This window comes from Lepidochelys kempii, chromosome 4, assembly GCF_965140265.1.
Source record: "Lepidochelys kempii isolate rLepKem1 chromosome 4, rLepKem1.hap2, whole genome shotgun sequence".
Lineage (NCBI taxonomy): Eukaryota > Metazoa > Chordata > Testudines > Cheloniidae > Lepidochelys > Lepidochelys kempii.
Window position 1 is genome coordinate 23111287 of NC_133259.1, and position 27120 is coordinate 23138406.

The 27120-nt window shown below is 46.8% G+C and overlaps 1 protein-coding gene across 1 annotated transcript; it reads left to right on the plus strand.

Moving 5' to 3' along the window:
- Nucleotides 1-1345: 1345 nt before the first annotated feature.
- ATOH1 (atonal bHLH transcription factor 1) lies at nucleotides 1346-2269 on the plus strand. Its single transcript, XM_073340036.1, has one exon. It carries the CDS (start codon nucleotides 1346-1348, stop codon nucleotides 2267-2269), a length of 924 nt encoding a protein of 307 aa, XP_073196137.1.
- Nucleotides 2270-27120: the final 24851 nt, after the last annotated feature.

Below are 27120 nucleotides of genomic sequence, written 5' to 3' on the forward strand. Positions count from 1 at the left end.
CCACTGACAGAATCAGCCTCTCGCCTTATTGAATGGCTGAGATCTTAGGGCTAAAAGGCAGGTTAAATGTGGATGTGGGTAAGGACGGGTCCGGCACTGAAGAAAGCACTTGTGGTGCGTTTATCCTAGTCAACAGCGAACGAGAATAGCTCCTGTTTAAAGGGGGTGTATGGGGGGGGGGGAACTTCACAGCGCCCCACTTGGGTGCTGGTGGAGGTTGCTACCGCACTTGGCACTGTGGAATCTGCCTGTGGCGTGTGTAAGAGCGGCGTTTACACGACGCTAGGTTCGGTACATCTGTCTCTCTTGTCCTCAGGCCAGCTGCGCAGGGCGCGCTCTCCAGGCACCGGGCAGAGCCGGGAACGTGCCCTGTGCAGCTGGGTCTGGGGGGGGGCCGGGAGGGGAGGTGTCTTTATCTGGATCTACCGTCCCCCCCGCTGTGCAGGGAGTGGAGGACGTGCTTTTGGCTTGAGGCCAGTGGCTTTGGAAGTCCCGCTCGCTAGGATCCCCCCCCCCACCCCCGCTTTCGGTTCCCCCGGGGCGGTGGGGCGCGGGGTGACACACGGCGCCGCGGCACCCGGGCGCACACCTGCTCCCTCGGTGCCCTGCTCCTGCCGGGGCGTCCCTGGCGCGCTCAGACGGCGGACGCCCGGCCCCCTCTGCCACGCCCACGTGCGTAAAGCCCTTGGCCCGGCCCTGGCGAGCCCAGGGCAGCCACGTGTCGGCCTCGCCCTCCCGCCGCTGGGCGCACACCTGGCCCCGGGCTCGCGGGTGCAACTCCCCCAGGCGCGGGAGGCCGCGCTCGCTGGCTCGCCCTCTTGGCTCCCCCTGTGCGCCGCCGCCCCCCCTCCCCACCAGCCGTCACGGCCGCTGTGCCACCTCGCAGCCCACCCGCGCGGGGGGAGTACGGCCGTCTGGGTCCCGTCCCCGGAGTCTCCTCGGCAACTTTTCTCCCCTGGGGCGGGCCAAGCGCCTCCTGCCATTGGCTCCCAGCACGCGACAGACCCGCGCGCTCCATTGGCTGAGCCGCCACGCGACCGGCGCGAGGAGGGCGGGAGGCAGAGGGTGGGGCGCGAGGAGGCGGTGCGGGCGGCGGAGGAGGGGGGGGGACCCCGGCGCGTGCCGCTTTTTAAAGGGGGCGCAGCGGCGTCCGCAACCGGAGAAGGCTGGTTGCACGCGAGCGGTGTGTGCGCGTGCGAGGTCCCCGGAGCCAGGGTAGAGGTGGGAGGGGGGGCGCGCGTGAGAGAGGCGGCGGGCGCGTGCAGCAGAACTCGCCAGGGCTGTTCTGCCCCGGCTCACGCTTCCCTGCTTCCCACCCCCGCTTTGGTCTGCAGCGCCCGGCGCTATGAGCCACCTGCGGGCGGCCGCCGCCGAGTGGGTGGAAGGCGGCAGGGACTTGGGGGCCCAGCAGCAGCTGGAGCAGACTCTCCTAGGGCAGGAGCATCCCGGCTGCGGTTTCCCCCCTGCCTGGCTGGGCATGTGCTGCCCGGCACGCGTCCCCGCAGCCGCCGCCGCCTCCCCCAGATACCTGCTGCCCGGAGCAGAGGAGGAGGAGGAGGAGGAGTCGCTGGAGGCGGGGGGAGCCGAGCAGCACCTGGGCGGCTGCAGGAGCGGCCCCTCGGGGAAATTGTGCAAGCTGCCAGGGGGCGTCCCGTCGGCGGAGGGGGTGTCGGGCTGCGGCAGGCAGCGCGCCCCGTCCGGGGGGCTCCGGCAGCAGGTGAGCGGCGTGCAGAAGCAGCGGCGGCTGGCGGCCAACGCCCGGGAGCGGCGGCGGATGCACGGGCTGAACCACGCCTTCGACCAGCTGCGCAATGTCATCCCCTCCTTCAACAACGACAAGAAGCTGTCCAAGTACGAGACCCTGCAGATGGCGCAGATCTACATCAGCGCGCTGGCCGAGCTGTTGCACAGCCCGGCCGCGCCCGCCGACACCCCGGGCAAGGGCGAGCACCGCGCGCCGCCCCACGAGTCAAATGGAGCAGAGGCCGGAGCGGCAGGGCAAGGACAGGGGCAGCAGCAGAAACCCTCGTCCTCCGGCCACTGCAGGACTCGCTTCCCCCAGCAGCCGGCTGCGGGGGGCTACTCGGTGCCGCTGGACCCTCTGCACTTCTCCTCCTTCCAGGAGAGCGGCCTGATGGCACAGAAAGCCCCCTCTCCGGCCCTTCTCGGGCAGCCGCAGGAGAGGAGCAAACCATCGCCTCGGTCCCACAGGAGCGACGGAGAGTTCTCGCCCCGCTCCCACTACAGTGACTCTGATGAGGGCAGCTAGGGTGGGAGCCCAGCAGCACCACGGGGGCCACAGGGGCAGAGCCACAACCAGAGCTGTCCCAGTCTGCCCGGGGCGCAGGCGGGAGGGGGAGAAGGGGGCTATGACTCCTGAAAACTTTGCCATGTACCTGCTTCGCTGTCCAACAGCCTTTTGTGGTCTAGTTTAAAATAACATCAGTTCCTTTAGCTTATGAATCTCCAGCTTTCTCCTTGGTTTGTCTGTGGGAATGGCTGTTTTGTGATTCAATGTCCCCGTTATCCACCCCGTCCCGTTTCCCTTTCTTTGCATAGGGATTGTTATAGTCTCCCCCACCCTTCCCCAGCCAACGTGCTGCCGTGTAGTGCGGAGCTTCACTTGAGTTGCTCGCGGATAACAAATACACTGTGAAGTCTTACCTTGCTAAAATTGAGTTACCGTTTATGATGATGCTATGGGCACCCTTCTGTGTCTGCACAGATACTTACACAAAAGTCTTCCGAAATGCCGGTCCTGTATCCGAATTTTATTGTTACGGAAACAAAAAGATTGTAAATAGCATACTCCTGTGCTGTAAATACCAGAGAAAAGGCGGATTTTTAAAAGTCCCGTGTTGATGTTGGCATCTTCTGGGGAAACTTGGCGCAAGCACTTTATCAGCGGCTGGAGATGCGGCTTCAAGAGGAAAGCAACTAACTGCCAATTGGAGACCATTCTTTAATTTAGCCACTTGTAGTCCTTAAGCTCTTCAAGTGTCAACGTTTTATGTGAATTTTATTTTGCTTTTGTGATATTAGGAACTTATTTATTATGGAGTGTTTGCTACTATTTCTGCTTTATCTTTTTTAACTTTTCTACAAGAATGTTTTGTTTTTTTCATTTAGCAAAGCCAGCTGCCATTGTTTTCTGTAATTTTTGAGATCAAATAAATATGGGGGGGAAGATTGGTTGGACTGTTATTTTTCAGAAGCCATAATAAAAAGTATACAGAACACTTGCATTTCAAAATGAGTACTGATGTCTTTTAAAAGGGCACTTTCTGAATATACTAACATACATCGCCATGAGATGGCTGGGTGAGTGCATTTGATTGAGTTGGCGTGGATCTGAATGACATCAGAATTTACACCACCTCTGGGTTCAGTTCGCTGTAATTTGCACCTTTGTGTGCAAAAAAACAAATAAACCTCTGATATTTAGACCTACCCCAAAACTATAAATTGTATAATGTACGGCATTAATCGCTTAGAACTGCGACAATAGTATTTTTATCAATACTTCTATTCCTCATTTTCACAGGTACCACTCTTCCCTTTTGGGGTTAGGAAAGAGAGGGCTTGTCCCGGCATTAAAATTCCCATTGCAACAGGTGACCGTTGCCTGAGTTAGGGCTGCAGGGTGGGACCCCTATCGGCGTTCTGCTCTCTGAGGGGCTCGTCCTGCTCCCCTTGAAGTTAATTGTTCAAATTCCGTTCTCAGTTCCACCAGTGTAACGAAAACCGACAAAACTGGCATAACAACAAAACTCCCGTTGCTTTCAATGGGAACGGGACTGAGCGCATGGTCTCGGAGCAGTTGCCGTGATGAGCCATGGCATGAGCGTAGCTGGTTCTCCTGTAACCATGCTCGTCGCAGGAGAAGAGGGAACGAGTGTACAATCCCGCCGTGGGCTAGAGGGAGCCTTAAAAACCGAAGTTGGTTAGGAGTTCTGGAAGCCGCGTACACTAATCTGGAAAGCTGAACAGACGAGCAATAAGAATTTGAAAGGGGGGTGTCACGAGCACTGGACTGGTAGTTTCCCCTTCCTTCTCCTAGCTCTGTGTGTGAAGTGACTGGCCCCGGTGGTCCGTCCTGAGGCAAAGGTAGTTCAATAAGATCGGCTTGCCGTTCTCGAGCAAGTTTAGGAGCAAGCAGTAAAGGAAAAGGTATAATCGCTTTGGGGCATAAAAGTCGAGAGTATTCACCTGTAAAAAAGCAAAATCCCGAGTAGTTCTTTTCCTTATGTTGGAATTTTCGAAATAAGACCTATTATTGGCGGATCCTATTTCTAATGAGGGCGTTTAACGGGCGTGAAAATCTGGATGTCCTGAAAGCCATAAATCGGGTCCAGCTACTGTTGAAATGTGGACCTGTCGTCCAAAGGTATTTATTTACCGCAAATAAAACAGGCGGGCTGCGGCTCATGTCTATTAGCGAGCTACCCTGAAGGTTTGAAACGAAAATGTTCCTTTGGTGACATATCTTAGTGTGGCTGCGCCTGTCAATAATAAGGTGTCTCCCTGTAACGCGGACCAAAATTTACTGTGGATGCAACTCTCCAAAGTGCTCAATTTTAAAATCAAGTTTGAGGTTTGGAAATCAAGTCAGCACCTTGTTCTGTGTTTAAGGTTTTGAGGCGTGCTCCACTGAAGTGCAAATCTCTCCCTTCTTTCAATGATGCAGGGACCGGGCCATTACTTTGTCTTGTAGGGTCGGCTTCTTGAGACACCGGCTCAAGTCCTTCCCCAAGTAAGTTAATGCCTTTAACTTCAGTGAGAGTATTCGCCAGGGGAAAGGAGAGCGGGATTTGACCCAGTGTCTTTAACCAATTTCTTCAATAATAAAAAAGTGTGAAAAGCCACAGAGGATTTCTCCTGCAGTTCTCACAAAGGCAAGACTTCCAGTGAACACAAGCACCAGACACTGAACTCAACAGGATTTTTGCATGAGTAAAGACTACCGACTCCGTCAACCGGAGACGGTCTTTTTCTACCCAGGCTTCTTCCTTCTCCATTGCGTTATTTCATACGTTCAACAGGTGAAACCTCACCTAGATCTAACTGACAATCAATTAAACTGCTCCGGTAGGTGTGCCGATAGCAAGCAGGCAGCCTGCAAGAAGCAGGTGATCGTGACACTCTTCAGGAAAGAAGCCATGCACCTGTCCCCTTGATAACCTTTTGCACTGCCGGGTTTGCTGTGCTGCAGATAAACATCTTCGGGTGGCTTAAACGAATCAAGTCACTGCTTCCACGCTAACGCTCCAACTGCTGGGGATATATTTACCAACCTGGGTAGGGTGAAAAGTTCATCAGCAGGGTCATTTCACTTTCAAAACTTCACCATAGTTTCCGGGTTTATTTTTTTGATGACTACTTACTTCTAAAATGTTGAGGTTTTCGTAGTAGTGAATAGACAGCAAGCGTTTGTCTTTCAGCACAGAAAACTCTTTTTTTTTTAAACTCATTGTGCTGTATATAGGTCTGCCATAGAAAAATATCATTCACTACTTTTAAACAAGATTAATTTTTTAAAAGTTGACATGTAGTGAAAGATGCAACACAGGGGATTAGCGTTGGGATATATTAATTTAATTGAACTGGCCTAGTTTTGCCTTTGTTGTGCGCATGTATTTGTGTGTGTGTGTGTTTCCCACATCTTTTCCCTATCTTAATTTTCCGGAAGGCTTTTCTCATTTCATCCAAATAGTTTATGGTTTTGGCTCTCCAAAAATCTGACACACGCTATTTGTGAGTGCAAAGTGATTTGAAAAGCATATATAAAATCATTCACGCTAGTAGGAAATGTTCTAGCTATTGACAGATCAACTGTGCCGTGCAGTGTGTTAATCTTCACATCTATAGTTGGGGCTTCAGTTATTTTTTTTTTTCGACACTTCTTTGAAAGCGATACATGGACACATTTCCATTTTAAGGTTCTGCTTTAGAGTTTGCATAACAAACGTTTGGCAGCCCACACTCTTACACTCCATTAACAAGCTGTAACATATAGCTGCAGGTTGCTATAATCTCATTAATATTTTGGAAACTTGAATATTGAGTATTCAGCCTGCTCATTCCCCATATGCCAGACCACTCCCGCTATGCTGGCTGGTTCCTTTCTCTCCATTATTAGCAATTAGCTTCTACCTTCCAAAGTCAGATCCAAGTATCCAAGATACTAGCAAAGGAATCAACTATGTGTTGCGAGCTAAGCATGCTTAATATCTCCCAAACAAACAGAGACAACATTGCTTTAAGTAATGAAGGTGGATAAATCTCTTTATTGAATTTAGGACGGTGTTTGTTCTATAAGCACTAGTATAAACTTAAAATAACACCCGCCCTCTGGAAGCAGATCAGTGTGAGCTGTTTATGCGCTCATAGTATTTTTAACTTACGCTTCTGCCTCTCCAGTTCAGATAAAAGTATTAGCCAGGCGTCGAAATTTGCCTGAAACCTAAGTACCCCAGAATGAGAAATACGATGTGTTTTGCGGGGGCGTGGATCCTTTGTGTGAGATTCCGCTGACTTGTGCATGTGCCGATCCGTATTTGGCCAAAAGGGTTTGGTTTATTGGTTTAGCTTCCCTTTTAGACCTACACCGAGTCGCTGGCCACCAGGCAGACCGTGGGAATTTTCAAGAGGTAGCCTGCTCTAATGAGTTTCGCGTTGGTTTGTTGCTCGGTCTAAAGTTACAGTGTAAGTGTATTTTTGGGATCGATATTGGAGCTTTTGTTGTTGACCGCAATGGAGGCGGGATCGAGTCCCTTCTCCTGTTGCCTGCAAGTTCTCATTAAAAGTTTACAGTAGGAAGTTGAATATTTCCCTATTATGCAACCTTAGAAAGCAGAGGAATCCGGGGGGGGGGGTGGTGGTTTTTAAACAAAACTCCTGCACCCCCAGTGCACACGTGCGAGAGAAAGTAAAGTCTGCAGTGCGGTGTCCCAGCCCCCGTTTATTGCTGCCTTACAAGTGGCTGGCGGCTGTTGGCTCAACCTCTGGCCCGGAGAGGAAGAAAGAGTTAAACCTGGGAAGGGGAGAGAAGATAAAAGAGAGGCAGAGGAACCACAGAGCGCGTGGGGGTGGCTTGCGGTAATGTGAGCGTTTCTTAATTAGAGCGAGGCTGACAATAGACTGGCTGGCTGGCAGAGGCTCCTGGCCTCAGTGCTGAGTGTCTGGAGCGGAGCACGCGTTGTCAGCTGGTGAGCGCACCGGCCTTTCAGGCACCTCCCCAGGGAGCTGCGCTCCCGCATTAAACACCATCATCACCCCTCCCCTCCATCATCATCTTCATCATCTACCTCCTCCCCGCGCCCCCCACCCCAGCGGAGCACAACAGCCAGCATTCACACCCTCCAGAACAGCAGCGCAGCAGCGGCCAGCCACCTCCCAGCAACCAGCAGCACGCGAGGGCAACTGCTGGGGCACCTGAAAGAGTCAAAGCCAAAGAAAAGGAGACAAAGGAGGAGAAAAGGATACACAAAAGTGGGCCAGTGTGTCTGCATCGACAATACAGAGAGGCAGGCACAGGCCCAGGGAGACAGGCCAGACCAAGAGGCAGGCAGGCGCACACAGAGATTAAAAAAGGAGTGACACACACTGTCGTACCCGCAGAACAGGTCTCCTAAGGGTAGAGCAAAAAGAAAAGGCGGACTTGTGGCACCTTAGAGACTAGCCAATTGATTCAGCACGCATTTGTGTGGGTGACACTGGGTGGACAAGGGAGGTTTAGCGATTTGGAAAAACGTTCGAAGCAGAAGAGTAATTTAAGCTCTGGAACAGGCTTCCCAGGCAGATTGTAGAATCCCACTGGAGGTTTTTCATAACGAGTTGAGCAAACTCCTATCCATCATGGATGGTCCAGATTTACTGGATCCTGCCTCAGGGCCAGGGACAGGACTGGGTGACTTGTGGAGGTTCTCTCCACCCCTGTATTTCTAGGAGTCCATAACGCTTGCCACTTTGCCAAAGATAAATGAACTCCTGGCGCTGACTCTGCACCCACTTGCATAGAGTAGAGAAAAGACTGAGCAAAAACGAGGATGGGAAATGCCCGATCAACTTTCAGACGTGTGGGGGCCACGTTGGGATCCAGGTATCTGGCTCTGTCAGTGACTGAGTCAGAGGCCAGCTATAAAATTCTTATTGAGTTTGGCTTTTCCTAAGGGCGTTATGGTGGTTCGGATATGGGGTGTAAAGGCCCAACCCAGTTTCCATGGAAATCAATGGGAGTCTTTCTATTTATTTAAGAGGAACTGTATCCGGTTCTTGGTTCTGACCCATCTGAGAGAGAAAAACAGACCTCCAGACAATCCCCTACAATAACTCTCTCTCTCTCTCTCTCTCTCTCTGTAAAGGCCGTAAGTCTGCAAGGTACAGATGTAGCATTAAAAAGACAGCAAGTTAACATTGTCTGTCTGCCTTAGCATCCTTTATAATGGGAGTAACCGCGATACGCTGTACTACGTAGGCCTTTTCCACTTTTGATTCAGAGAAGTGGTATTTATTAAATGAAACCGTAATATGTACATAAGTCACTTAATGGGAAATTCACGCAGGAGCATGGTCGCTGCAGCATAAAAGCTGCAATATGCTGGGTATAGGGCTGACTTCCCCCGGGGACCCACACAGCAGAGCTCAGGATGATGCCCGGCCTCAGGTGCTGATGGAGCTGACAGCAGTCGGTTTAAAACAATCGATTCTCCACCCACCGTGTTACAGCCCGCGTAGATCGCCTTCTGGACTGCACTGTGGAGGCGGGTTTCGGGGCAAAAGGATGAATGTTCAACTTCTCCAAATACTGCCCACCTAAAAACACCGGTCCGTGGCTAGGTTAGCAGTAGACATTACAGCTGCCACTAGGAGCATCTGAGTTTTGCAATCCTGCAGCTATGGTTGTTTCATGGGGAGGGGAAATTGTTACCTTCTCGGGGTAGCATGACTGTCGCAGTGTGTTCCTTTAGGAAGGACATGGGAACTGACTTGTGAGACGAGTACACTCCTCACCTGATGGCTTCCACCTCTGTCCAGGCCCTGACATCACATACCTGTATTGCTGGGGGTCTGACAGGTGTTGTGAGAGAAGGGGAGGGCGTGGAATGTAGAACGATACAGGCATGTCAGACACCAGCTGTTTGCCACCATGCCAAAAGCTATCGCCGGGTCATGGCACTGCGCAGCCGAAGCAGCAGGTCGCAGCTCAGCAGCGGCAGGTGTGTGACATGCCTTTCGCCTCGATGCTGAAGCAGGTGTGTGCTATGCCTTTCCGTGATGAGCATGCCACATGTCCGTGCGCTCTACTGCTGTGCTGAAGCAATGTAACCTGTTGGGGACGGGCAGCACTTAAGAGTACAGGCACGGTCCATTGCCGTGTTCTTCGCCCTGTTGGTGACACGTGGCTGTTTGGGGGAAACCTTCTTTGAAATAATGCACCGCAGAGGAACCCTCACGGCACATCTGTCCTGCCTCTGAGTTTTTTCCCTTCCAAGTTGAGCAGGCTTTAAACCGTGTTAAGCCCCAGCAGGCTGGGGAATCTTTTGTTGCGCTGGACAGAGTTATCAGGGAGCATGTCCTGCGTCTGGCAGCCAGAAGGAGGCACCTTGACCCAGAAATAAACGCTTACAGCTGACCCTGTGACCACGGCAAACTACGGTGAAACTTCAGGGACCACCTTCATCCTTGTGATGTCAATAGCATGGCATCCGGAATGAATGTGAAATTATGGCGTTTGTCCGCGCTCAAGCACCTGTCCTTGCCCTAAGCCAAAAGATTCGTGCAGCAGCTTCTCAAGAGCTAAAATCTAGCATTTAAAAACCATCTGCTGCAGGGACACTCCCCAAACGAATCCTTTACGTGCAGGCTGATTTTTCTAGAACTCTGTTCAGTGCCGATATACCCACAGAGAGCCAGGCGGTACAGAGGCTCAATTAATGCAGCTCTCTTGGGTGGGGAATGCGTTGCTTCTTTGCCATCAAGAGGGAGAGACAGGGGCTTCTTCTGATATGCTATCAAAGGGCAAAGGCTGGTACTAGAGCAGTTTTTTTAAACTAAGGGCTGGAATAAGACTGACTGCTGCTGAGGAGCAGATGGTTGGGATAGAGACATCCCTTACGGGAGGCTCTATCAATGGAGATTTTCTATATCCTAGGAAGGAGGAGAGGATGGAAGATGATAAAATAGGTGTAGGATAAGATGAGAAACAGTTACATGAAAAAGTCCCATTCAATTACATCATGTAATGGCAGACAACTAAAAGGTGACAAATTTTTAAAGTGCTTATATACCAATGCTAGAAGTCTAAATAGTAAGATGAGTGAACTAGAGTGCCTCCTATTAAATGGGGATATTGATATAGGAGCCATCACAGAAACTTGGTGGAATGAAGATAACCAATGGGACACAGTAATACTAGGGTACAAAATATATGAGGAGGACAGAACTGGTTGTGCTGGTGGGGGAGTGGCACTATATGTGAAAGAAAGCATAGAATCAAATGAGGTAAACGTCTTAAATGAACCAAACTGTACCACAGAATCTCTATGGCTAGTAATTCCATGCTCTAATAAGAAGAATGTAGCAGGATGGATCTATATTACCGACCACCTGACCAGGATGGTGATAGTGACTGTGAAATGCAAAGGGAAATTAGAGAGGCTATAAAACTAATAATAATAATAAAAAAACCCTCAATAATAATGGGGGATTTCAACTATTCACACACTGACTGGTACAAGTCACCTCAGGACTGGATGCAGAAATAAAGTTTCTCCGCATCTTAAATGACTGCTTCTTGGAGCAGCTAGTCCTGGAACCCAGCAGAGGAGAGGCAATTCTTGATTTAGTCCTAAAGGGAGCACAGGATCTGGTCCAAGAGATTAATATAGCTGAACTGCTCAGTAATACTGACCATTATATACTTATATTTAATATCCCTGTGGTGGGGAAAACTCCACAACAGCCCAACAAAGTAGCATTTAATTTCAGAAAGGGGGACTACACAAAAATGAATAAGTTAGTTAAACAGAAATTAAAAGGTACAGCACCAAAAGTGAAATTCCTGAAAGCTGCAGGGAAACTTTTTTTTAAAGACCCCATAATAGAGGCTCAACTTAAATGTATACCCCAAATTAAACCGAGAGAACAGAAAAAGTGCCACTGTGGCTAAACAGCAAAGTAAAAGAAGCAGTGAGAGAGACACAGGCATTCTTTTTAAAAGTGTAAGTTAAATCCTAGTGAGGAAAATGGACAGGAGCATAAACTCTGACAAAGGAAGTGTAAAAATATAATTAGGAAGGCTAAAAAAGAATTTGAAGAACAGCTAGCCAAAGACTCAAAGTCATAGCAATTTTTTTTAAGTACATCAGAAGCAGGAAGCATGCGAACCAACTGGTGGGGCCACTGGACGATGCAGATGCTAAAGGAGCACTCAAGGATATTGTGGAGAAACTAAATGAATTCTTTGCATCAGTCTTCACGGCTGAGGATGTGAGGCAGACTCCCAAACCTGAGCCATTCTTTTTAGGTGACAAATCTGAGGAACTGTCCCAGATTGAGGTGTCATTAGAGATGGATAAACTAAACAGTAATAAGTCACCAGGACCAGATGGTATTCACCCAAGAGTTTTGAAGGAACTCAAATGTGAAATTGCAGAACTACTAATTGTAGTTTGTGACCTATCATTTAAATCCGCTTCTGTACCAAATGACTGGAGGATAGCTAATGTGATGTCCATTTTTAAAAAGGGTTGCAGAGGTGATCCCAGCAATTACAGGCCAGAAAGCCTGACTTCAGTACTGGGCAAACTGGTTGAAACTATAGTAAAGAACAAAATTGTCAGACACCTAGATAAACATAATTTGTTGGAGAAGAGTTAACATGTTTTTTGTAAAGGGAAATCATGCCTCAGCAATCTACTAGAATTCTTTGAGGGGGTCAGCAAGGATGTGGACAAAGGGAATCCAGTGGATATAGCATACGATGACTTTCAGAAAGCCTTTGACAAGGTCACTCACCAAAGGCTTTGAAGCAAAGTAAGCCGTGGTGGGATAAGAGGGAAGGTCCTCTCATGGATAGTAACTGGTTAAAAGATAGGAAACAAAAGGTAGGAATAAATGGTCAGTTTTCAAGATGGAGAGAGGTAAATAGTGATGTCCCCCTAGGGGTCTGTACTGTGACCAGTCGGATTCAACATATTCATAAATGATCTGGAAAAAGGGGTGAAAGGTGAGGTGACAAAATTTGCAGATGATACAAAAAACTCAAGATAGTTAAGTCCCAGGCAGACTGCGAAGAGCTACAAAAGGATCTCGCAAAACTCTGTGACTAGGCAACAAAATGGAAGATGAAATTCCATGTTGATAAATGCAAAGCAAAGCACATTGGAAAACATAATACCAACTGTACATATAAAATGATGGGGTCTAAATTAGCTGTCACCACTCAAGAAAAAGAACTTGGAGTCCTTGTGAATAGTTCACTTTTTTAACTGCTGCTGCTGCACATCCAGTGGATGTTTCCAGAGAACAGAATGTTGGGAATCATTAAGAAAGGGATAGATAATAAACATCTCATTCCCTCAATATAAATCCACAGCTTGAATATTGAGTGCAGATGTAGTTACCCCATCTCAAAAAATATATTGGAATTAGAAAAGGTTCAGAAAAGGGCAACAGAAGTGATTAGGGGTATGGAATGGATTAATAAGACTGGGACTCCTCACCTTGGAAAAGAGACACTAAGAAGGGACATGATTGAGGTCTATAATATCATGACTGGTGTGGAGAAAGTAAACAACGCTTCCTTACTTACTCCTTCTCACAACCCAAGAACTAAGCGTCACCAAATGCAGGTTTAAAACAAACAAAAGGAAGTATTTTTGTTTCACACAATGAACAGTCAGTCTGTGGAACTCTTTGCCAGAGGATGTCCTGAAGGCCAAGACGCTAACAGGATTCAAAAAATAACTAGGTAAATTCATGGAGGATATGTCCATCAATGGCTATTAGCCAGGATGGGCAGAGATGGTGTCCCTAGCCCCTGTTTTCCAGAAGCTGGGAATGGGCAACAGGGGATGGATCACTTGATGATTACCTGTTCTGTTCCTTCCCTCTGGAGCACCCAGCATTGGACACAGTTGGAAGACAGGATACTGGGCTAGATGGACCTTTGGTCTGACCCACTATGGCCCTTATGTAAAGGATGACTCTGGGATCTGAGCCAAAAGGTGTTGAAGGACCATTTCAATGGCCAAATACTAAAACGATGCAATGGGTGACTATCTGTCCTGTGTGATTGTCGCCCTGTTGAAGTTTTAGCAAAGACTGGGTTTTTCCAAAACGATGTGGCATTTTGTATACTGTCTCGAGAAAATGAATCGCGGAATGGTTTGGGTGCAGCCATGCCCTTCGGATACCACAGGCAAAACTCCCCTTGACCTCCGGGAGAGCTGTGTCTACACAGTGACGGCAGGATCGGACTTTCTCTCTCTCTCTCTCTCATTGTATTATTCCATTCAATATTCGGAAGGGGTGTCCGGAAAACGTTTTCCCCCCTTTTTCTCCTCCAGGACGCACCCTCCAGTGTAAAGTTGTTTCCCAGTGACAAGCTAAGCCGATCTCCTTAATACCTTCAGTACCCATTTTAGAGCAGACGCATTTAAAATCGCCCAAAGAGCTACTTTGCTCACTGTCCTTTCTCCCCAGACATGTTTATAAGCGATCGTTGGTCTAGATTTAGGTCCGCTTCTATGCATTTTGTGTGTTTACTGGGTTTATAATTATAAAATATTGTCTTGAGTAACAAATGCAACCAACTCCTTTAGCAACAGCAGCCTGAGAGGGTCACTCTTTCCCTAGGGTTAAATCAAGAATAAGCACGTGTTCTCGTCAGCTTTGCAACGTAAAATACAGGGTTTCGCCCGGGTTGTATTCTCCTGTTTATAAAGAATAATATCCCTCATTTCATCTAACGGGCTTAGATCGAAGCCTTGGTTCCTGGAGGGATACGGATCAGGGGATCATAACCGGAGCTGACTCCCACCCCACTGGAGTTAATGGCAAAAATCCCATTGGTTTCAACGGGAGCAGGTTTGAGACCCATTTATTTATCGCTCTTCAGAACAAGGCATATGGCGCTAATCCAACTCGCCCCTCTCCAAACCATATGCAAGTGTGATAGCTAGTCAAGGTCTGTGCCTTGCCTCCCGCCCGCTCCGCACCCCTCTACACCACACCAGGCTTTCCAGAATCCCAGGGCAATCCCTGGTTTGGTTCAGTTCTGTTTCCCTGCACTCAGCCTCCCCCCGACCCCGAGTTCTACACGCGGGCAGCGGGGCTGGGGCCGGGGGGCGCTCCTGTCCCATCGATCTTCCTTTCTCGTCGCTGGGTCCCCGCTCCCTCCCCTGTTGTCTCTCGTGACCCAGCCTGGCCGTTTGGCTCCTTTCGCTTCGACGGGTTGGAAGGAAACGCTTGCTGGAGCCGCAGGACGGAATGCAGTGGAGGAGTTGACCTCTGGGGGGGAGACCGGTTTATTGATACCGAATGCCCCCACCCTGTGCGCCGGCTGGGGTGGGCCCAGAAATGAAGGGCGGGCCAGGGACGGATCCCCATCTCAACCGCGTCGCTTGGAAGGGGAACTTCGGGGCATGTCTTCCGAAGAACCTCGGACTCGGGGGCATTTTAAAATTACAGCGACGCGGGGCCGTGTAAAAAGCCACACCAGGTCGATGCGTCTCCTGGTCTGTTACGGTCACTCCCCGAGACTCGGGGACTGCTCCGTTGCAGCACAAAGGAAGAGGTGTGGACAGGACACGCTATAGCGCCCGTTCGGGTTTTGAGCGGTGTGTGAAGGGAACAGCTTCGGTTGGTCGGTCAGCGATGCCCCAGTATTAAGCCCTCGCAGCGGGAGCGCTCTCCGCCGGGGCAGGCTAGTCTGTGACTGAGGAGTGACTCCGAACGCTGGCCCCATTGAAGTGAGGGGGCGATGGGCCACTGGTTCCAACGGGATCCGGATTGTGCCCGCTTTTGTCCCATGTCTGTGGTGGCTGTCGCTTCAAAGCGCCCTGGGCGGGGGGGGGGACGTGTTTCCGCTCTCCGCAGCGGCTGGAAAGGAAAGTTTCTCTTTCGGGTGCAATCAGCGGGGAGTGATCCGGGTAGCAAATCCTATTCCCGCCACGTGTATCTGTGTGTCAGTCTTTTCACCGGTCCCGTCTTTCCTCTCAGCCCTCTCTATATTTTTTTCTCTTCTCTCTCCTCTCCCGCCTCCCCCCCCCCCCCGCAAATTCCCATTAATCACGCGCGCTGTCTTTCCCCAGACCCCTTTCTCTAATCGGTTCCTTCTCCCTCTTTCCTGGTGCCCTGTAGCTCCCTGAGGATGGGATCAGCAGTCAGCCCCTAACCCCTGCTCTCCTCTCCAGCCAAGCGCCGCCGACTCTCGTCCCAGATCAGCGGGGCAGACTCCTTTCCCCGTTCCTCCCAGGTGGGAATCGGATACACACACACAGGTTTTGGGGGATGGGGAAATCGGGTGTTTAATTTCACTTCGCGTGCCCACACACACACAGCAGTGTACACGGTGTTGGTGAGGAGGCGGGAGCAGTGTTCGTCTTTTATTGGCCCCTTCACCAACTGCAGATCGGCGAGGCAGCGCCTCAGCCCATTTGTCTGAGAGATTCAGAAGGGTTCCATTTCTTTCTGAAGACCAAATTCAGAAAGCCAAGGGTCACTTCCCATCACTATCAGCATCTTCCCCCTCTCCCCACCCCCACACTGCGAGCAGTTCTAAGGCAGCACCGCTTCACTACATCGGTTTAAAACCACAGCTTTAACCACACAAAACTCAGCTAACCGTATCGAACCCCTCACCGTGCAAGTATGGAAAACCCTGCCTTGATCGTCAGAATAAATCCATTTGCGACTAGTTAATTTCTAGTCTCCATCTGAGCAGAGTTTAATTACCAACAATCCAAGGTCACTGCGTTTATTTCTCAACAAAACCTCTTTAGATCTGAATATTTCCGCACACAACTGAGCAACATAGTTTCATTCGAGGCGATAAGAAGCAGAAGTTTTTACCTTTTGAAGAAGAAAAAAGTGACCTACGTATGTATGTGTCTGAGTTGTAAAATGGGGCTGCAAGGTCCTCCACAGGAAGCAAACGAATAATAAACCCATTCAAAACTACAGCGACTCTCCTGAAAGGTAGCCAAGAGATACAGGTCCTTGTTTACAATGATTCCTCTGCTTCCCTTCAGCAGGGGGTGTCCCCCAGGTCCAGGTGGCATTTTCAGACTAATGTGTTTCGCATTCTTTACTCAGCATCCTACTTCTTAACTTTATCACAACACGCTAAAGCACTGGCCAAATGAGTGGAAGAGGCAGAAGGGGGACGAGGGAGAGAGAGGGTGTCCCTAGGAGCAGGACAAAAGCCTGCAGAACCGCTTACAGTGGACACCAAAGAGTCACTGTGGTGACTTCACTTTTTTTTCGTGTGTGTGGGTATTCACCAGAGCGGCTGGCAAACAGGGCAGGGCGGGATGAATCGTTTGCAGACTGTGATACTGTGTATTTTTCCTTCGAGTCACAGTCGCAAGACTCAAATGTCTTGAGTGTCGCGGGTGGGGGCGGAGATGTAGCTCTTCCTTGCAAGGATGGGTTACTGCTGAAAGTTTGCATTGGTAAACTGTCGGTTACATACAGGGGTATCCAAATAGCAAGGAAGCGCGGCAATACGTTTAATATTACTCATTATTAGTCTATTCTCAAGTGGAGAATAGGGTACCGCATATTAAGAGCACTGCTCTGAACTCAGTGGGCCAGCCCATGATCTTTCTGCTTTAATGTCCTAATCCAACTCTCACTGAATGGAAAGGCTCCCATTGATTTCCATGGGACTGGAATAAAAGGAATTCAGATGTCTGGATAATATAGGACCCTATACGCTTGTGGGTACATACTGTTTTCAGTAAAGGCGTTAAAACTAAGTCGTTAGTTTGAACACCACCAACAACAAATGCTGCAGATAGATTTGGTTTCACTTGGTTCACTCCCAGTAACAACCGTGGGTCCTTTGGGAATGCATGAACCACGCTGTGGATTTTAAAACACCACCAAAATAACATGAAATCAACAGTTCGTGGGAGAGAATGAATAAGCAGGAGGTTGGTTTTGGAGACTTTTAAATGCGCGCTCTCCCCTCTCCCCCCACGACTGGGCTGTGGGATCTTCTTTTTTATACTATTCTGCGGTTTGCTCAATTGATTCTCTGGTAAATATCTCTAGAACAGCAGGGGCTTCTGTTACTCCACACCTCTCAAGTTCTGAGCTGTCTAGTTACAGGATACTTAAAATGCTTGAGACAATTTACTAACATCAGCTGTTGAACAACAGCTAAAAAATATTCATCAGTGTCTTGGTCATAGATGAGGGTTTACTAATGTGTCTCCACTTCCCAGAAGTACAATCCTGTTCTGAACTCACTCCCTCCCCAGTACCTTGCATGCCTCTTATCTATGGTCAATATTTCTATGCTGCACGAGGAGGTATCCTGTTCGCTTCCTGTTCAAAGGAGAGCAGCACATAAAACAATTAGATAAATATGTACTCTGCAAATAAACCTGACGGGCAGGGTAGAGGAGGAGGAAAAGGAGTCTCCCATCTGTTGTGTCCAATACTCGTACTAGCTAGTAGATCCAGGAGCATAGCTTTGCAGGACAGGAGAGTTTTAAACCGTCAACTTGCAAGGTTGTCCTTCTCACACGTGAGTTTACTAACCGCTTCAGGACCAACCCTTGACCCTGAGTGCCCTGGCCAATTTTTTCTCGTCCCCCCCCCCTTTTTTTTTATTTTAGCTTTTCTCCTCCCCATAGGTGCTGGAACTAAGGGTTCTGGGGGTGCTGTTGCACCCCTGGCTTGAAGTGGTTTACATCATATACAGCGTTTATAGTTCTCAGCACCCCTACTCGGCAAATTATTCCAGCACTCCTGCCCCCTCCCCTTTTGCTGTGGTGGCACAGTCAGGCACACTGACTTATGCAAAGAGGGGGAACTGACTAACTGTGCAGAGACAAGGTGAGCGAGGAAATATGTTTTATTGGACAAACTTCAGTTGGATTGTCCTAACTGTACAGAGGAAACAGTGACACAGAGATGCTTTGTTCAAATGAACAAACTAAACAAGAAGACTAGGAAACAGCAGTATATATTTTTAGTAATTTTAGTAATCAACAGTAGATTTAAAAATATTCAGACAGGTTTTAACATTTGGTAGACATGGCTGGTCTATTAAACAGGAGTAATACCTGGATTTAATAAAATCACTGGAAATGACATGTATGTGTCTTTAATTATATCAGCAAGCTTTTGAATGCTTTTGAAGTTTTGCTATTTAAATGGCATGGATTAGTAAACCTGTTAAAACTTCCTAAATAAATAGTAACAAAGCAATTAGACAGAAAATATGTCTTAAAGCCAAGGATGATTTTATTACGTAAATGGTAGCCCTCACAAGTTACAGAAGATTTTGCCAGTATGTTAAACGCTGCTTTAACACTATTGCTGTTCCGTTCTTTTCTGCTCTACAAGTTTTAAAATACAAATATAATTGAGTTTGTCCATAAACTGGGTTCAAAATTAGATAAGCTCATGGAGGATTGATCCATAAGTGGCTAGCCACCAAGATGGTGAGGGACACAACCCCATGCTCTGGTTGTCCCTAACCAGTCAACAGCCAGAAGCTGGGCCTGGATGTGGGATGGATCATTCAAAATTGCCCTGTTCTGTATGTTTCCTCTGAAGCATCTGGCCCTGGCTCTTGTCGGAAGACAGTGTTTTGGGCTAGATGGACCGTTGGACTGACCCAATATGGCCGTTGTTAAATTCTAAACTTGTTAAAGGTTCATGCTCTCCACATTGAAATCAATGGGGAGTTTACTATTGACTTCAACTGCAGCAGAATTAGGCTGTGTGTGAAACGAGAGAGCTCAAATGTTGGGGAGTGAGGGGATTATGCCACATTTAAAAAATCAGTAGAAAATTGTTCACTCTTCTGTGACTCATTCAGTCAAATTCATATTGATTTCCATAGTTACTTCATTAAAGGGATTCTGGTTTGTATTTAGTTTAAGTTTATTGAAGCATTGTAAGTCATGTTTTCTTCCACTTCCATGTAAAATGATGTAAAAACAAAAGGGACTCTCAAACTAGGATAATGCTGCTGGTGAGCTTAGTAGTCTAGGAATGGAATTGGAAGGAACTACTACTCGCTAAGTACTAGGTTTCAGAGTAGCAGCCGTGTTAGTCTGTATTCACAGAAAGAAAAGGAGGACTTGTGGCACCTTAGAGACTAACAAATTTATTTGAGTATAAGCTTTCATGAGCTACAGCTCACTTCATCGGATGCATTCAGTGGAAAATACAGTGGGGAGATTTATATACATAGCAAACATGAAACAATGGGTGTTACCATACACACTGTAACAAGAGTGATCAGGTAAGGTGAACTATTACCAGCAGGAGAGCGAGGGGGACGGGACCTTTTGTAGTGATAATCAAGGTGGGCCATTTCCAGCAGTTGACAAGAACGTCTGAGGAATAGCGTGGGGGGGGAGGGAGATAAACATGGGGAAATAGTTTTAGTTTGTGTAATGACTCATCCACTCCCAGTCTTTATTCAAGCCTAAGTTAATTGAATCCAGTTTGCAAATTAATTCCAATTCAGCAGTCTCTCATTGGAGTCTGTTTCTGAAGTTTTTTTGTTGAAGAATTGCAACTTTTAGGGTTGTAATCGAGTGACCAAAGAGATTGAAGCGTTCTCCAACTGGTTTTTGAATGTTATAATCCTTGACGTCTGATTTGTGTCCATTTATTCTTTTACATAGAGACTGTCCAGTTTGGCCAATGTACATGGCAGAGGGGCATTGCTGGCCCATGATGGCATCTATCACATTGGTAGATGTGCAGGTGAACGAGCCTCTGATAGCGTGGCTGATGTGATTAGGCCCTATGATGATGTCCCCTGAATAGATATGTGGACACAGTTGGCAACGGGCTTTGTTGCAAGGATAGGTTCCTGGGTTAGTGGTTCTGTTGTGTGGTTGCTGGTGAGTATTTGCTTCAGGTTGGGGGGCTGTCTGTCCACACCACACGATCCATTGTCTACAGCCAAGCTCTACGATACAACCGCATTTGCTCCAAACACCTACAAGATCTCTATCGAGCATTCTTACAACTACAATACCCACCTGCTGAAGTGAAGAAACAGATTGACAGAGCCAAAAGAGTATCTAGAAGTCACCTACTACAGGACAGGCCCAACAAAGAAAATAACAGAACGTCACTAGCCGTCACCTTAAGCCCCCAAAACCTCTCCAACGCATCAAGGATCTACAACCTATCCTGAAGGATGACCCATCACTCCCACAGATCTTGGGCCAGTCCTTGCTTACAGACAGCCCCTCAACCTGAAACAAATACTCACCAGCAACCACACACCACACAACAGAACCGAAGCTCAGGGAGGTTTGCGTGTATACAGCCTTTTGAGCCAGCAGATGTGGGACTTGTAGCTCAGACAGTGGGGGTCCAGAGGTGTTTGATTCCTGCTGCCAATGTCTGTTACATAGATGAATAAATATAACAATTTAATATTGGGGGAGAAAATTTTCATCACCATATCCTCAAATCCCTAGAAAGTTGATCCCCAGATTGAGATGGTGCCTGGTACACATGGCACTAACTAAAACTTAAATTCTCCACATGTCACTTCTATTTACTGATATGACTCTCATCTCCAGAATATCTGAGTGCCTAATAATGCCTCTGGAAAGTAGATAAGTACTATTATCCCATGTTACATTTGGGGGAACCAAAGCATGGAGAGATTAAGTGACTCGATCAAGGTTATGCAGGAAGTCTGTGAGAGAGCTGGGAAATGCAGGTCAAATGAGTTCCAATCCAGTGCCTTAGATGCAAGACCATCCTTTCATGTTTTCCAGAAACTTCTGTAAGACTTCAAACGAAAAGTTGCTTTCTAAACCTAGGGTGTCTGAGGACTTTGCATTTCAAATGGGTTGGGAGATAGCAGTGGTATTGTCCAGCAGATGATGCTCAGTATCAAATTAGCTCATGCCACCCTTCATGGGCTCAATTTTGAAATGTGGGCATGAAAATTGTCAATGAGCAGCACTGAGCCAGAATCTTTCTAGTGCCATGCATTATGGGCCTGTCCCCAGTCCTGCCTCTGTGCTGGGGCTTAGTCTGACCCACCATCAGACTACCTATGGTAGCCCAGCAGGGCACGAAAAGGGAGAATCTTCTCCTGGTTCCTTATAGGTTGTTCACAGCCCTTATGCACTGCCACAGTAGAATCCTTCCCACAGAGCTATTTTATGAGAACGTGGAATAATCTGACTACATAATATCCATACTAGTTTCAGCATTTTGGTTTTGAGGTACACTTTTATCTATGGAGCTTGCATAGTTATATGTATGTTTAGCTATACAACTGAAGTGAAATTAGAGGTTGAAATTCAGTCCTGTGCACTGGGCCTATGAAGGCTTAAAGGTTGTACTGACCCTACCTCCATAGAGAAATTAATTATACCTGGAAGAGAGAGAGAGAGAGTTTTAATTTTTTCCTCTTCATTTTAAAGTTAAATTCAAAGGGTGAAATCCTCGCCTTACTGAAATCAATGGGCATTTGGCCACTGACTTCAAAGGGTCCAGGATTTCACTCAAAAACTTGCACTAATAGGACATGAATATTATAGATTGAAACTCCCAAGTAATAATATGTAAAAGTGAAGGTTAAATGTCTCATTTAAGAACCATAATTTGTTCTTTTTACATATGGGGACTGATCTTGTGACGATTCAAGTCAATAGGCCAAGAATTTAAAAAAATGGTCACCTGAAGTCCAGCTCCTGATGCTCAAAAATTCTGAGAATCCCATAGCTTTCACTTACTTCAGTGGGAGCTATGGGTGCTCAGTACTTGAGAAAATAAAGCCACTTGGGTATTTCAGTATGTGTTTAGAGCCTTACTTGAAGGCACTTATTTCTGCAAATTGTATCCCTGGCCTGTAGAGTATTTTGGATTACTGTATGCAAATTTTACACCTTTATAATAAACAATTAGTATGAGAGAAGTACTGTGTGCTGTATAGAACTATCCCAAAGTCCATAAAAGTCAAGAGAGAATCTCATTCACTTCAGTGGGTGCAGGATCAGGCTCTGTGTGCAGTGTAGGTGAGTTAAAGTTAAGGTTAAAAAAATGCCAACATTTGCAGGAAATGTTGAGAGAGAGAGAGAGGGTTTTTTGTTAGAAAATTTTCAAGGAAAAATTTAAATTTGTGTCTGACAAAAAAATCAAACCTGAAAATTAAAACTTGGGGTGTGTGTGTGTGTGTGTGGTTGGTGGGGTTTTTTTGTTTTTTTTAAACTATTTTTGGTAACATTTTTTCTTTTTTGATAAACATTTTCCATGCTCTAAAAACTTAAAATAGTAATTGAAAACCTCTTGGGGGTTTTGTTTCGATTTACCAAAAAAAAAATAAAAATCAAATTTTGACTAAAATAAAAATTTTCACTGACCATTTTTGTTTTGTCTAAAACACCATTTTTATCCAAAAATGGTAACATAAATTTGGTCCTGCTTTAGTTGCTATGAGAACAACCTGCACGTCCTCACTTCTGAGTGTTTAAAACTGTTACTTTAAATACTATATTAACATATGTTTCTTTAATTTATTTTTGTCAGTGTCGTCATGTCATCATTTTTTTTACAGCAATAGAAATGGATTGGAAGTAGAGAAATTTGTAACTGTTGCTTGGTGAGTTGATCTTTTAGAGAGAGATCATAAACACCCAAATCTCTTCAAATAGGGCTAGATTCTGATTGTCATATTGAATAGCAGTTAATACAAGTAGTTCCACAGGCTTCATAGGGACTACCTGTGGCTTAATATGCTACTTAGTTTGAATAAAGGTATCAGAATCTGGCCCACAGTAAACTGTTCAAAAAAGGCACAAGCCTGAATTATGAGTCTTCACTTAAACTGCAATGATTTCATACATACTCCCTCTTTTCTGCGGCTATTACAGATTTCCTGATGCAGCCTGTTAACTTTGATGCACTAGGTTTTGGCTGTCCCTTACCCCAGCAATAATGGGTTAATAAAGACATAAATAATTGGAAATTCCTTGTTTATGTAATTGTAACCAAAGATGAAGGAGACATGACTCCTCAAATAAGATCAAGTTGTAGGTGGAATATATGAGCCAAAACATGATTCTTTGACAAAGCTTTCAGATTATCATTAAAATGATAAATTTTAGCATAACAAAAAATGACCTTTGGAGTTGTCTGTACCATGCTCTTGTGATTTGATTTTAAATTTTTAGTTTTACACACCTGGCTATAAACTTTTATATTTACATTTTATTGCAACTGAACTTCATGGCATTTACTTTTGCCTAATAATAATCCGTTAACAGCTCAGGGGCAGGTGTTCTCAAGGATGTGATGCATCAACAGAGTGAAATCTAAACTGATTTAGGAATTATCATAAAAAGCAGAGAGCAGAGCTAATAAAACTGTCTGGTGCACCCTCATTAAGTCAATTGCAGTACTATTGTTGGGTAGTAAACATAATTACTGCAAAAATGAAGTACTTAACTGAATATAAACTTACAGTTTCAGTGTAAACATATACAAATATTTTTGGTCACCTGTATGCAAAAACGTGTGTGTTTAATAAATATTCCAACTTCATATTCTTTTGATGTAATCTTGTTTTAGATTGTACTTCATTTTCTACCAAGATTTTAAAAATGTGTGATTCCTTTTTAACATTATTTTTAAATTATAGGTTTTATTTTGTGCTTATTGAATTAGCATCCAGCAATAGTGTAAGTTTCCCAATTGGCCATCCTGTCTTAACCCCTGATCTCAAGCAGGGTTTCTCAAGCACCAGTCCATGGACTGGCGCCAGTCCCTGAGATATCCCTGATACGGTTTAGGAAGGCAGCAAGCTGCTCCCTGCTATAAAAAACAGTTGAGAAACACTGATTTAGAGGGACCACCACCAGGGATCTGTCCATGGTAGCACACCTATGCTTACTACATAAAAGTTAATAGTAAGCATATTTGTTGTTAGCATTATGCTAGATTGTTGCCACTGAATCATATGGGTAGCAATTTTTTTCTTAAAACTGTTGTAAAATCTGCAACAGTTTACCTAGAAGGGATAGTTTTAATCAATCCAAACAATAGTTTCGAGTCCTTTCTTTTCTTTTGATTTTTGTCACACGTTGTTCATTCTGACTTCCAGATAAACAAATCATTTTAGCACTCTGTCTAATCATGTTCTTCAGATGGCAGCCATCACCATAGCATTTGAGTCACAAAGTCAAAAGGCCGAAACCCAGCTCCACTCAGGGCTCAAGTAAGCAGTGTGTCGTCCAGTGAGTTCCACAGTATTGATTCGTCCTCTTACTGAAATTCTCATAAACTGGAGATAAACGTGATTCAAACAGATTTTCAGTATAAGTTAACTGACAGCATCCAATATTAATCTGATAGATTAATGCATCAAAATGCATATGTGATACATCTGCATTGTTACTTCTAGAATCCCAATACCGTGTTAAATCAACTTTTACTTGTTTTCACTATAAACCTATCTAAATGCAGCGTTCAGCGGAGCGGTGATCCTGATGTGAAAATGGTCATGTTCACTGTTTCTTCGGAAGCAGTGGATCTGTGAATTCTGAGAGTTTCAGGGGAATGCTCGGAGATCTCCAGGGTTTGGGCATGCCTATTGCTTACCTGCAGAGGGACAGGGTAGTCTGCATAAGCTGAAAGGAGTGTTTGTGTTGCCCATAGCTGGGGGGAGGGAAGTTGGAGAGCTGATCCCCCAGCAAACACAGGCGAGGCATCCTCCTGCTAAGGGTGGGTGGTAACGAGGGGCTCACAGCCCTGGGCACGGTCAGGAAACCTAAACACTTGGATTTGAGGGAAACCTCCCACCTTTTTGCTCCGCTGCACAAGCCACAAATTCTGAAGGCAAGGAACGCTTTTCACTGTAAGGTGACACAACGGCTGGCAAGAGCATATTGTCTCCCCTTCCAGCGCTGACATGTTAAAAGGGCTGGATCGGTTGCACCAAGCATTGGCCAGGTCTAGGATGTTGAACAACAGACCCGGGTCCTGACCCATTTTTTTTCTTTTCTTGGCCCCCACCACTTTTCTTCCTCTACAACCATAGCTCCTCATTCCTGCAAAAAGGAGATGTTTACTCCATCAAAGAGAACTATTTTGGCCTGGAAGTATCTCCAGGTGGCCTTCTATGACCTGGACCCTGTTTGGAAACACTTAAGATTTATGCACAGGTTTAACTTTAAGTGTGAGTGCACTCACTGTGCCTGGATTCTTTGGTCTACTGCACCCACTCTGCTCTGTTTACACAGAGCCAAGTGAATTTAAACTGGCTGTTGAGCTGCCCTGGAGAATTTCCCCCATGGAGGGGGGCTCTCTTTTGATATTGCATAGCAACCAGGGGAGGTTCCATTGCCTCCTGGACCAACTCCACTACCTGCCACTGCCTTCTAATCCACTGGAGCTGTGCTGCCTGGCTTAAGGGGAGGAAGGGGCATGTCAGGCAAGAGGAGAGGTAGAATGTGGGTCAGGGTATGAGTGTGTGTTAGGGCAGGCGAGAGGAGGGCTGGAGCATGAGGAAGGTAGGCTCTGCCATGCCTGATTCCCCTGTCTGAATTCACCAGTGTGGGTTGGTACACTGGCACAAGGCCCCCATCTCAGACAGGCCCCAACCACGGGAAAATAACACCACTGAAGGGTGCCCCCACATACCAGGATGCAATGCCACTCACTCCAATTTGGCACCTGCCCCCGTTGTGATGAAGGGGTGGCCCAGACAAATGTGCGTGGGGCAGGGCCACGTGAGTGCGGGGCACAGGAGCCACCCTAGCTTGGGATGGGAGTGGAGCGGAGCGCTGTGTGAGGCACTTGTGAGTGGCCAGGTAGGTCCAGGGGGCAGTGGGTGAGGGGCTGGAGCAAGTTGTTGTTGGGCAGTGAAGTGATTGGGGAGCATTTTGGGGTGGTGCGGTTGCAGGGTGAGAGGATGGGAGCCAGTGGATGATGTGGCCAGTGGGGTTGAGGTGTTGTATGCTGTGGGGAGTGAGCTGCTGGGATGTGTATGTGGAAAAGTGGGGGCTGGCGCAGAGTTGATGGTGTATATGTGGGGTGGGAGGGACATTCCGGGGTCTCTGTGGAGTGGGGTATGTATAGGGAAGGACCAGATTAAGGAAAGTGTGTGTCTGTGTGTGGGGGGGGGGCAATTTCCATGGGGCACAGGGCCCCCTAATTATTAATTCTAGGTCTGCCTGATCCTCAGCAGGCATAAGATTTTAGCCCAGTAGCATAAATTAAAGGTGCCTCCCTGTATCTTTAATTTATGCTGGAGCCAGGCAGAAAAGACTCAGGAAGCCATGTCATCACTCCCCTCCCCACTGCACTTGCTCTTTGCTCAGGCACGTTTGAAAATAAGCTCACTGAGTTCAATGCGACTCCTCACGTGCTTAAAATTAAGTGTGTGAGCAAGCGTTTGTAGGACTGGGGCCAGACCATATCAGTAATCTTTACACACACACATAGTTCTGTTGCACTCATTGGGATTATTCACGTGAGCAAGAGCTTGCAGGATTTGTTCCTAAATTATTCTAACCTAAAACACATAGACAGGCAAAATAAGTGGTTTGGGAAGTGGAGGGACAAAGGTTAAAACACATAGAATAAAGATGGTTTTATGGTAACCTTCTTACAACACAGTGTCTTCTGCATTAATGCTGGTATTAATTAACTTTTGTATTTCCTGACCTTTTCTGATTTTAACTGTGCAAATTTAGGGCCTGCAAACCCTTCTGCACGTGAATAATCTTTGCTTATGCAACTAGTCCTATTCAGGTCTCCAATGAGACTTCTCACCTGAGGAAGGGTGGCAGGCTGTGGTCTTTAATGTCTCATTAACATAGCTGCTTTTATGTGGTATGCATTAATAAAATACATAGTCATGTAGTTGAAAGAAGCAAGAGCAGATGTTGC